At 42.7% G+C, this 12,814-nt stretch overlaps 1 protein-coding gene across 4 annotated transcripts in view; it reads right to left on the bottom strand.

Moving 5' to 3' along the window:
• FGF12 (fibroblast growth factor 12) overlaps positions 1-12,814 on the bottom strand; it is a 228,185-nt gene that overhangs the window by 69,680 nt on the left and 145,691 nt on the right. For all 4 annotated transcript variants that reach the window (XM_037407492.1, XM_037407493.1, XM_037407494.1 and 1 more), the window contains 2 exons: positions 10,640-10,750; positions 2,498-2,601 (listed from right to left, as the gene is read on the bottom strand). In XM_037407492.1, coding sequence (XP_037263389.1) covers positions 2,498-2,601; positions 10,640-10,750 — 215 coding nt within the window. The remainder of the gene's footprint in view (positions 1-2,497; positions 2,602-10,639; positions 10,751-12,814) is intronic.

Raw genomic sequence — 12,814 nt, 5'->3', positions numbered from 1 at the left:
AGCACCAATGGAGATTGGCTTGAGACAGAGCAAAGCTGTAGTTTCGGCTCTGCTAAGCAAAGGAACAGGGACAATGTGTCCTTTGGTGTGGGCAGCAATCAAGCCCAGGCAGCATGGCCGAGGGCCCTGCTCGCCCCAGAGAGGAACAGACTATCAAGTCTTGCCAAAGCAATTCCCCAGCACTGTCTTCAAGACTGACACAGCTGTACCAAATGTTGCCTTGGAGTGGGATCCTGGCCCCACAAGGAAAGTTGCAGCATCCAAAAGAGACTGCTTGAACAGGCTGAGCTCTTCTCAGCCATACCCAGTTCTTTTACAGGAGCCTGGTCTCATCCCTTGTCTTTGAAGCTATGTGTGGCTTGGCCCATACTGCCTGCTCCTAGTAGGCTTTATCCACAAATGTTCTTGTTTCTTGCCTTGGGGTCTGCTCCAAAGCACAGTGAATTCATTGATTTACTGTTGTAAGACAGAGCCAGCAGTCAATACAAGAAGGAAGTAGCGTCCAGCTAGTTCCATCTCCCTGGGGTAGAGATGTTCCAGTAGCATCCACTTACTGCAAGCAGAAACCTTGGATCACATTGATGAAATTAACACTTTAACTCTTATTAGTTCACAGAGAGCTGAATGCCATCAAACCGCAGCACGTAATGAGGTCCACTTCATTAGCCACCAGCCACCATGGTGTATCTTTAGCTTTCCGTGATTAACCTTCCTGCTTAAGACATTTACACTTGCTGGGAATAAGTAGGCCCCAGTAAACCATCCTCATTCAAATACATGTATGATCTGGTGCCTTTTAGGGCACTTTGTATGACTAGCTAATAAATTTCCTGGACACACGGTCCTGCTGCCCACCATCTCTTGGTATGTCCCTCCCACCCTTTGTATCATCTCACAACTGCTAGCAAGAGATAATTTTCTTCTCTGCCTTGTCTCTAATTTCTCAGCTGTCAAACATCACATTCCCAACTCTCCAGTTCTTCTCTTGCCTGACCCCCACACCTTTCCCTCCCCTTGCACTACTTGCTCAGAAAATGCTGACCTCTCATTGCTCAAAAAACCCCTCTGGACAGGACGTGGCTGTGACACACTGCTCTTCTGCAGTCCTCATTTCATGGGGCACCAGTGCTACAAGGAGCCTCAGCACCAGACTCGGACACTTTATGCCCTGCACTGCACAGACAGGGCAAAACATCAGTCCTGACCCCCGACTATGTGCCTAGAGGGAAGCATGCACAGTAATGCAGTACCACACCACACTTGCTATTACCTTTAGGACTCTGATAGCTTTACAAAAAGAGGAAGTTTTCATTGTTAGTAAACCAATGTAATTTATTTAGAAGCAGTCATTTATGTTTACTGGGCTATGAAAGAACAGGAAGTGTCTGGCATCCACAGAGATCCAGATTGATCTCTCTGTCTTTTCTTGACAAGCAGCCAGTTTTGAGACCTATCTCGCCAGACATACTAACATACCCACTTGCTGTTTTCCACCCTGCCGCTGGGGAGACAGACCTTTGTTACCTCCCAAGGGAACGGGGGAAATCCCAACCATGTGAGCAAGACAAAGATAGACTGTAAGAGTTCAGAAAAATTGCACACACAAGCAACTCAAACTGTTGTCCTTTCAGTGGTCCTACCTCCATTCTCATGTATGCTTGTAAAGCAAAGTAAATGTCTAGATGAGCAGAATCACTGCACTGTGTAAATTTACACAAAGGCTGATGAGATTAGAATCTCAGCTGTACACTTTAAAGATATAACTACAGAAATGAGAAGTGTATTATTAACTATCACATTTTACTATGCAGAACTAGAGCAAAGTTATTTGAAGCATAAAAAATTCTGGCAAAGGCCTGCCATATTTAATAAATCACTGAATCAATTATTCACTGTGAAAATCAATTACTTACTTCAAATGAGAATCTTATGAATAACCTCATGCCCTTTCATGCCATCCAAGAAAGTTATAGGGGAATTAGTCAGTAAAAAATGCCTCACTTTCATGTGCATTAAAAAGACCACACAAATACAAGGAAATTCTGCCAACAGAATAGTCCAGAACCATTTGAATAAAGTCAGGATATTGCCGAGGATTTACTTTGCAGTCAGAAGCAGAGTATGAACCATTGGGGCACCACCTAGGATCAGTTATCTAGGCACAATTCAGAAGCAATTCCATTCAGTCCATGCCATTTCACAAATGTGAAACCAGAATATAACCAGCCAACCACACAATCTCCTCTACAACGTGACCTACATTAAGTAACTACTCAAAGGCACACAGTGTCTGTCTTCACAGGTCAGGAGATATTGCCATGAATCTCCATGGAGACACTTTAAAGTGAATACTGCATGCCCTTGCAGCAGCTCCCCCCATTCCTGCTTTTAAAGGTTTGCCAATACATGACCATCTTCAGAAAAAGCTTCAAATCCCAATGCAGTCTCCTCCCTCAAAACCAAACCACTCCAAGACCCCACAGTGCAAAGTACTTACTGAGCTGTAGAGATATCCCTCAGCGTTCATGGCAACGTACAGACCTGCCTTCACCCCTTGGATTGCCACCACACGAAGACCCACAGGAATTAGATTGAAAAGGGCTGCAGAAAGAAAAGCAAAGGTTATGGAAACATCACCCTGTGTGACCACTGCTGCTTTTTGCCCCAGGGTCAGCCCACCCCACTCCTGAACTTTAACCAAAGATATTAAGCTAGAATCAAAAGTCCTGCTTCCAGCTACAGGAAAGGTCTGCAGCTGTGGGGCCAATGTTAAAAGAAAATGGTTAAAAGTACTGAATTTGGCTGCCTCCCAGAAGCCTTAACACACCCATCAGTCTGATCACTGCCTTTGCAATGCCAAGGGCTCGTGTGTGCACTCAAGCTAGTGCATCTCAATGGCTTTCTGTGGGCCAGTTGATCTGTGGTGACTGCGCATGTACATGTCTTTGCCCATGGCAAAGAACAACACAACTTAAGTTTAGTTCACCCTGAAACAGATTTAAACCTAGTCACACTTTCTTGCATTCGCCATGTACAAAAAGAGCATACAGACAGCAAACAGCCAGAAGAATGCAAATTTTCTTAACTGTGTGTCTGACCATGTGATCTCTTGCTGTCAAAGGAATGAAGAAAGAGTCAGAAAAAGATAGCACTCCACTCCAGGACCTGAGCGCTGCTCCTCATTCAGAAGCAGCACTATATAGGATGGAAGAGGGCAAGACCTTTCAATACACAATTTTACTGCAGTCTTATTGATTAAAGCATTGCAACCACTTCCTCCCAATTAATTATTTTATTGCTTGATTCTAAGTAGACCCTGTATCTCATATACCTTTCCCATGAGCATATACATTAATGTACTGTCAAGGCTATTACTGCATTTCTAAAAGAACAGGCTCAAAGGGGAGAGGACTGTCAGCATTGATAGTCAACCATGGCTTTGTTTCCACTGAGATTTATAGGACGAGAGTATCCAGGTGTTGTAGGGCTCCTTGTGCTTCCACTTACAAAAAGCTAATAGACCTGGTCCCAAGGAGCTCAGGATATGGTCAAGCAGGGTCAAGCAGAAACGTGAGCACAAACACAATGGGAATACTTGACTCTAGGTCTCTTCCCGCACAACTGCTCTGAAACGAGTACTTTTTCCGGTTCCCTAGTCATGAGGTCAGATTGCCCCTTCCACATTCATGAAGCATTTCTTACTGGTTTAACACACTCACTTATTTTCAAAAGCCTGCTTGAAACTTCAAGAGTTTTGGGATGTTCCAGTTGACTCAGGGGAGACCTGTGACTGGGCAGAGTGCAGGGGAAAGACTGAGTGACACAGCACACAGTGGAGCATTCCTATTTTCCAGCTGACTGTTGATGACATCATCCTCTAGCTGACTTATTTATAGATGATTTATGAAGTTTTATGCTTGACATCACACTGGAGCAAGCACAGCATAAAGGGGTCTTCACATAATGGTTGTAGGAGAAAGTGTCTTCCTTCTCTGTGCCATCTCCCAGTGTCTCTTTCCCTAGAAGATGGACCACTGCTGATTTAACGTCAGCCTTGAAGGATAAAGCAGCTTTTGCTGAAGTGGCCCATTCAAAACTCTAAAGCTCCTCAGGCCAAGTTAATGTTAATCCTTGTATAACTGGAGAGAATCTAGTCTAGCTCAACATCAGCCTCCTGCCCTGAAGAAACTGGTTAGATGTGCATGTGCCAGGTAATGCATGGATTTAACTCCACCACAAGATGCTTCCCAAGAACCTCCCTCATGCAGCCTGTGAATTAGCAGAGGGAAGAAGACAGAAGTGTGTTTGGATTCCTTTCCAAATTAAAAAAAAATATTTATAGCCAATATGGAAAGAAGGGCAGGGGGGAAGAACTGAAACTGTGGCTTGATTCTTTCCATGCAGCCAGGGGTTCAGACTACAAAATCTGAACCAAATTCCCAGTATTTGCACAATTTCTAAAGAAAGCAGCAGAGCCCAAAGGGTGCATGAAACTTAACGGGAAATGGGTTATATTCAACCTGAACTCTGGTGGATTTGGTTAAAGGTCAGAGGTGGATAGCTTCTCATAAGTAAAATCTGGAAAAAGCACGGGAGATAGGAAGCCACTTTGCTCAAGATATTTAACAGGTGCCTTGGCTGAGCTGGTTTTGGGGTTGTCTCCAAAAAGGGATTAATCAGTCCCAGTTTCACATGAATGCTCTTTTTCCTCACTCAGTTCCCAAGGACGACTGGATGACTCCCCTTGGTGAGCTGCCTAAACGGGAGGCACCTTGAGTCTGGTGAAAAGAAACCTACTCTCAGCCCCTTCTCATGCTTTTGGCACAATATTCAGTAACGTATCAAACCATATGCTTTTGTAAGACTTGTGTCTTACCAAAGCCAGTGCCTATATTTGTGATTTCATAGGAGAATGTCAACAGATATATATGACAAATGAAGTCCAGCCTGGGTATTGGTCTGTGACCAACTAGAGTCTAGAACAGTGCTGCTCGGACACTGTCCCCAGACGAGACAAACACACCACAGGGTAGCTACTCAGCATTAAAAAGCTGCATTATAGCACAGTTCTACCATTAAAAAGCTCACTAACCAAAGCAAGCTTATATTTCCATCACTTTCTCACTACCATGAAGGTCTAAAACCCTCTGCAATTAACAAGGCTATTTATAAGCAATTGCCCTTCCCTAATTTTTACCCCACTGAAGAATGAAGCATACTGCTGCTAATAATGAAACAAAATGGGCATCATCATTCATTCCCTACAGCCAATTTGTCTTGCGTAGAAAACCCGTGACAGACCATCCAAAGCATTCATTAGGCAGTGAGGTGATAATACCCAGAATTAGTAGATGAGAAGCTCCACTTGGAAGCACTCATATATCTCCAGATTTCTCTCTTTCCACCTATACATGCTAACAGATCACAGGAACAATCCTGTCTTGCTCGGAGTTACAGCAGCAAGACCAGGGCTGGTTCTTAAGCTCCCTGGGACACTGCTGCAGACCATGGTAGCAATACCCACAATCGTGGCTTTTAGGCAGGGCAGAGCATCTCCCACAACATACTGCAGAACAGGGGAGCAAGTGGCAGGCAAACAGAAGGACATGCATCTGACATTGGTAACTGACAGCCAAAGAAGTTTTAGGAAGCAAATGCCTTCCCCTATTAAAAAAGGGGTTTGGATCAATCAAAACTTGGTAAATTATCAGCGTTGTTTCTACACTTAAATCTTAAAATACCTTTGAAGGAGTTGAAGTTTGTTACCATGCTTCTAAATAATTATTTAATCCTGTTTTAGAACAGATTTAAAAGCTTTAAGCTTTACTGTAAAAATGTAAACATGTGAGGGGAAAAACCCTTGACCAACCATAAAAGCAAGATGTCTCTTTTTGTCAGGAAAAAAATAATCTGGTTAACATGAAACAGCAGATTTAGTGACAGGGAAGAGGACTAGCTGTGGTAGAATAGAACTGGAAGTAGAGCACGCTGATATGAAAAAAAATTTAACAAATGCTTTTAAAACTCTAATGCAAATGGTACATTTTCTGTGCCATCTGCAACTGCATGTAACGGACAGGCTCTTTTACTTCATGGGCAGAAATGAAAACATTAAGATATTTAATATTTCTGTCTATTTTCCTTCATTACATTTTACCATTCTCAACTATCAGTAGATGTATGTCTGACCCTGCTTACTGATGATACTATTTCTAGCACACTCCAGTCCTAAACCCTTTGGCCATGAGTATGTTGTTCACTGTTATATCAGTGAGTTATATTATCTGAGTTTATCAGCTGCATAAGATGTTTTTAAAATGTGAATGCATACTTAGCTATGGGTCTGGGCTAACTTATTTACATAAATGGAAGAGTAAGGCAAGACAGGCCATATATAACATGGTCCATATGCTCAGCTGATTTAAGCAGTAAGTCAGAGGAGCTAAACTAATTTATACCAAGTGATTTGTTCTGGAGCAAGACGTTTGTGCCATAAGACAAGCTAATGGAGGATGCAATAGGTGACAGCAGTCTCTGTGCACCACGAGATGGGGAGGTTTACGATCCTGAGAGGAGTGAGGAAGGCTGCTAAGATGATTGAGAGGCTGTGGTACAACACGTATGAGAGAAGAAACTGAGAGAACTGGGTTTTCTTAGCTCAAAGAATGGAGAGCCAGGGACAGACCTTTCTCAAAGGAACACAGTAAAAGGACAAGAGGCATTAGACAAAAGCCTCAGAAAGAAATTATGACTGGATATAAAGAAAATTCTCTACAATGGGAATAGTGCAGCACAGGAATCAGAGAGGTTACGAAGCTATGGAATAGCTCATTCCTAGAGGAGTCTGAAACAACTAGACAAGGCTCTGTGCAGCTGAAGATAACCCAGATCCAAGTAGGATGTTGGGCTGGAAACCTCCAGAGGTTTCCTCACTCAATCTTTTTCTTTCTGGCTGAAAAGCCCCAAACCATATCCTAGATATGCTGGGCTGTTTACACCTGCTCGGCACAGTTGACCTATCCTTTATGTACTGTCCTTTTGCTGAGGCTTTTTAGATGTTCAGCAGGACTATGCTGGCAAAGAAGTCCAGATCCTCTCACAAAGAAGGCATGTTTCCCTGCTTAGCCCAGGAAATAATGATGCAAGCACTGACAACAGAAAGACCATTTCAGATCAGTGAGGTCAGAAGAAAAAGATACTGCCCCAAATTCAGGTTCATGTATAACATTACTAAGAACACAAACAAGGACCTCACATACCATGAAGCTACACTTCAATTAAAAAAAATTCTTCATGTATCCCAATGCAAATAGGCAGAGAATCTTTCTTCTTGCTTACATTAAGATGGCGTGCCTTTAACTGCATGGTATAAGGAACAGATGTCCCAAACACTGTTTCGCGGGGAGCTGGCTGGCTGCCTATTCAAATGCCATTAGAACTTGGCTTCTGGGTTTGTTTTTTGGTTTTGGGGTTTTTTTTTCCCCCTTTTTCTTTAAGTGACAGGAGGTGGAAAATAAATGTCACCAGCCTCTCAAGAACACACACACAAAATGGGCACCAAATAATTAATTTAAAAATTGCTTAAATATTAGCAGTTCCTATTATATAAATAACTGGACTTTTATTAGAACTTTTAATTGCATTAGACATATCTGAGGGACATGTAGTGTCTCATTTTGAATGTTTATTTTGCCAAAGTAAGCCAACCTAATATATTCCATGAAAATTAAGCTTCCTTTCATAACAGTAATTTGAATAATCAGTGTATGGCTACAGAACAGAGCAATGTATGGAACACGGTGTTCACTGAGTATTTAGCTGTGCTAAGATGGCTTCTGCATGGAAAATAAATTGTCATCCAGGGCGTGAAGGATCCTGCCATGGCCATCAAGATAACCCTTGTCTGCCAGTGGATGCGAGTTAAGCAACCTGCCTCCACGGACAAGAAATATTTATCTAGTCTTTGAGTTTTGCCCTTGCACAGAAATACTACACAGACTTCCAAGTGGCTAGTTAGAAATCTTCTGGAGAAATATTTTAAAATAGAAAATATCAGTAAAGTAAATCTTCAAGCCTTCACTTGAATCTTCACTTAGACAAGTGAATTTTGACTTTTTTGTGGTCAAAATTTGAGATGTATGGAGGAAAAGAAAAGGGGGGAAAAATGGTCAGTATGCTTTATATTGGCATTTCCAAAGTGAAAAATGTGACTTTGTTTTGAAGCTGTAACAGGAAGCTTCATATAATACAAAATGTTGACTCACTCAGACTGAGGATTTATAAAGGAGAGCATGTGGCAAGAAGTTAAACAAAACTGAATAAAGCTCATTCCTCATTTAATTTTCATGAGCCAAATATTATCAGGTTGGATTTTTTCCTCTTTTGATATATCCTGAGATCAGGGGATGGGGAACTCATTGGCTTCAATCTTCTTCAAAAAAAATTCACTAAACTTTTCAATTTAGCCCCGACTTTGAACAAGTGGCTTGGCAGACTTCAGCTAGATGCCTCCTGTCCCACCAAGCTGCCAAGGCATGGCTGCCATCTCACCAGATAAATTCACACTCTAGAAATGTCCTTCAGCCCATCTATTTCCAATTAAGACGACTGGGTGGAAGTGGCTCATGAATACTCAGCACTTTGCCAAACTGCTCTCTAACATTTCTAAGGGATATATAAGTGGGAGCTGTTTGGGCAGCTGAGGCCCAACCACAGACACAGGAACTCAGGAGGTTCCCCTGCACCCACTGAGGTGCAGTCAGTGGCAGCTTCGCCCACCTCCCCTGCCAGCCTGAAATACTGCTGAACGGCTCTTACATTTTATTCTCCTCTTCTGTTTACCTAAATTCATCTCTGCTTCCATTTAAGCCCATTACTTTGTTGTTCAGTCCTCACTGAGGGTAATGAATCTCTGTCATCTCTAGCAGCTCTTCCCAAGTCCCAAAACAAATAGGCCTCCAATGGGATTTTTTGTAGATTGAGAACACCCTATGTCTTTTTTCTTTAAACAAAAGCAGCTAATACAACCCAGCACTGAACTCATCCCATGTGTTGCTGTCTGCCCAAGAAAATCACAAGGCCAGACTCCTCTTGTAGGAGAGATCTACTCAGCCTTTCAGAGTATAAATGTGTATGTGTGTAGGTCCAAAGATTCTCCTGCTCCAATGTAAATTAGAAACTATGTCATTGCAATTTGTGATATTTAATTTGTTCAACACCAGCATATGAAAAAGGGGACTGAAACTTGATGCTCACATCTGCTACAGGCCAAGTTTCTCATGAATGCAGCCTCTCAGGTCATTTCACAAGGGCTTTGCCAGCCTCCTGCAGTTTCAGTTGCCATCTTCCCAACGCTCCTCTCTCATGTGTGGACCCCAGCCCCAAGCTGGCTGCAGCAGAGCAGCCCCACCACACACAAAACTCCTGCCACAGCACTCTGCCAGCTTCTTGGGGATGGGACAAACACCATGGATGTGGGGCTGCAGCCATCCTGAACCCTTGTCCCAGTGCACCTTCACAGGACAGCATCAGTGTCCTGCTACATGTGCTGCACCACTACAGGCATCCCTCACCTACAGACCAGGCTCTGCCTTCCTGAAGGAAAGATGCCTCTGATCCAGCCACAAGCTTCTTTGAATTAGAGTAAGATTTGTCCCCAAATTAACTAGGTTCCTCTTATCACAAAGTACACCAAGTTTGCTTCCATCAATCCTACTACACAAATGAACTGCTGTTCATCTCTATGAATGACTGGGAAGGCACCTTCCATGCTGGACTAGATATGAAGCCCCTTCAGCAGTGGCATGCAGAGCTTCAAGCCAACACAGGATGACAAGTCAAGTCTTACTCAGTTCATGCAGTCTGTAGCACCAAGAAGCTGAGATTATTACTGCTCGCTCAGAAGCATCAATCTGACACCTATGAAATGAAGAGATGCTGTAGAAAATATCCTGCACCGTTTTAAACGTTTTTATGAGCTTTGGTATTGACAGAACTACTTCTTTTGCAAAAGGAAGGCTGGCCACTGTTTTGCATTTGTTTAAACCAGTATGACTCCTGCACATGAACATCATTTTTAAACCTGCATGGCTTTGCTGCACTTTGCTGGACAGCATGAACCCAATCCCTTTGAACAGGGTTTTGAAAGATGACCTCCTTTGGAAAGGTCACTCAATACCCTCAACCTTTAGAATAGCCTCAGAGCACCAGACTTTGGCAAACCAGCTGGTTTTCTCCAGTCTGGAAATTCCTGATGCTTGCTGAATTTTTCAGGATAAAATATTGAAAACAATTTTCTCCTCTTCTCCTTGGAGAGAGAATTCCCCATATCCTTTACCCACGTGGCATGTGTATAAATATAATCTCCTTTCTCTTCTGGCAGCAATTCAAATCATGGGTTTTATTCTCCACCCCACCCAGATGGCAGTTACAGAATCGGGGCAGGAGGGAAGAAGACCAGAGAGGAAACATATGAAGTTATACAGGCAAGAATTAAAGGGGAAAGATGGATAGAAAAAATGTGCAGAAAACAGCTGGCTTCTTCCTAATTTGATCTTTTCAAAAAAAGCTGCACAAGTGAGACCCACTAGGTGATGCATTTGACTGTAATTGGGTTACAAAACAGGCTAATTTTTCTTACTGTAGTCGCTGTTTTCATCCTTGGTCCCATCAATTGTACCATCTGGGTGCATCTGCAGGAAGTATTCCTGCTGGCTGAATAACCTTGTCACAATTCCTTTCAGCTGGGGTTCTGCAAAAAATAATAATAATTATTAGATATACCAAGTAGCAAGAGACCCAATTTGCTCGGCCCCCATTAAGCCCTGAGTAAATGTAGAAGTGCTTGGCAGATAAGACAGCCTTCTGTGATTCCTTTCAAGCGTGTTTGTAAAATATTCATATATACATAGACATACAGGGAAATAAAATGGAGATCAGATGAGCAGGTAAAATGCAATGCATAGTTGGTGCAGCAGAAACAGATTTATGGAACTTCACTGAAAGTTACTACCAAATAAAAGTCTTTAAACAGCTTGTGTATTCTGAATATGCCACTTGTTCAGAAGAGTATTTGCTAGCAGTGTTGCAAAGAATTTGCTTATTGTTTCTCATTCTGCCTGTGAAGCCAACTACCTTGCTTTCTGTATGGTTGATTCACTATTGTGCAGTTCCAGTTTTATGCCAATGAAAATCTATTTAAATCACTGGTATTATAGTGGTGTAAAACCAAAGTAACCAAGTGCTGAATCAGGCTGCATGAGTCCAACTGTGTGGGACTGAGCAAAATCCTGAAAGGAACAGATGCAAGACACCTCCAAAACCGACCTCTGAAGCATTTATGGGCACCTTAAAACGCCTCTTTTAAAATCCTGCATGTTCCTTCTTCCCAAAACACATGCCATATACTCCAGTAGATGAGAATCACTCCTTGCCTCTAGCAGGGTCCTTTCCCCTGCACATTATGCACCAGCCATGGACTGGCTACAGGCTTCCCTATTGCCTCAGCAACATTTTATACCTGCGCTGAAGAAGAAAATGAAAAAAAAAAAAGGGAGAAACAATTTGAACTTCACATGACAGATCTGCAGCATTACCACCTGTCTCTGTCATCCAACCGATCATACACAAATTAAGTGGTCAATGATAAATTCAATTTTAATCATGCGAGTCTTACAATTTGTCACAGGCATTGCTTCTGGAAAGCAAGCTAGCTGGCTACACATGAACAGACACACTAGCTGGATAGCAGAGATCTTCCCTGTGTGACAGAAGTTTGTAGTTTTATGTGACCACCCACCAAAAGTAAATAAGACCTAGTTATTGCTGGCTCAGTAGACAGGAAAAAATCCAGTGTAGCATACCAAAATCTTGTCAGCCTCCCATCTTTCATGCTTCTAGTGAGGCTGTTTAATAAGCCATAGTTATTATATAACTCCAGTCACGTTGTGTGTTAAGTGCTTCCATTAGAAGCCCCATCTCTTAACAATTTTGCATCATGCTGTACAACTCCCCTCTGAGGATGGCACTCTCACAGCCTGCACTTCTGCACAGGCAACCCCCGCCCCCCCCAGCAGCCAGGGACCTTGGATGCAGACAGGCTGCAGGTGCAAAGGATTTCAGCTTTAGCAATCCCTCCACCAGCTGTGGCAGAGTCAGGTACTATTTCACAGCTACAAAGCCACTGAATAAATCCGTATCAGCTGGTTTCTATGCTGCCTTAAAAAAGTGATTTCATAGCAACAAGAGCATTGTAGAGTGCAGGCAGGCTTTCTCCCAGCAAGACTCAACTCTGGGACAGTAAATAAGTACATTTGTACTGGCCATCTACTAAGAGCTAACACCGGTCAAAGCCAATATATGTCAAATTGAGACGTAGATTGAGCTAAGTGTTGCTTTCTTCTCGCCAAAATGAAGCGCCTATTTTGTTGAATGCAGAAGCTTGATTTAACTTGCTGTTCTAACAAGCACATCAAAGCTTGAAGAAATGAAAAGCTGTATTCTCACACACAGATGACTGCACTGCCCTCCTCAAGCCTGTCCCCTTCCTTCCTTTTATCCAATACCACAATAGTAAAGGCACTAATAGGCACTCTCCGATATGAGACACCTCTGAGTCCCTGAATGAGTCTTAGCCTCATTTTTACTCTCTGGTTAAATTTTAATGTTTAAGTACTTTACACAAAATGGAAGAGCTCCCAGCAGGAAAGATTTAGAAGATGCTTCTGCAGCCTGAGGCTTTCTGTGTGCTGGGGAAGGGGAGAGATCATCTTCTTCAAGCCCCTCAAGAATAAAAGGAGTGGAGATACAAAACAAC

Source organism: Falco rusticolus, chromosome 13 (genome assembly GCF_015220075.1).
Source record: "Falco rusticolus isolate bFalRus1 chromosome 13, bFalRus1.pri, whole genome shotgun sequence".
Taxonomy (NCBI): Eukaryota; Metazoa; Chordata; class Aves; order Falconiformes; family Falconidae; genus Falco; species Falco rusticolus.
Note: the sequence above shows the minus strand (reverse complement) of the source record. Positions and strands in the feature narration are given on the sequence as shown.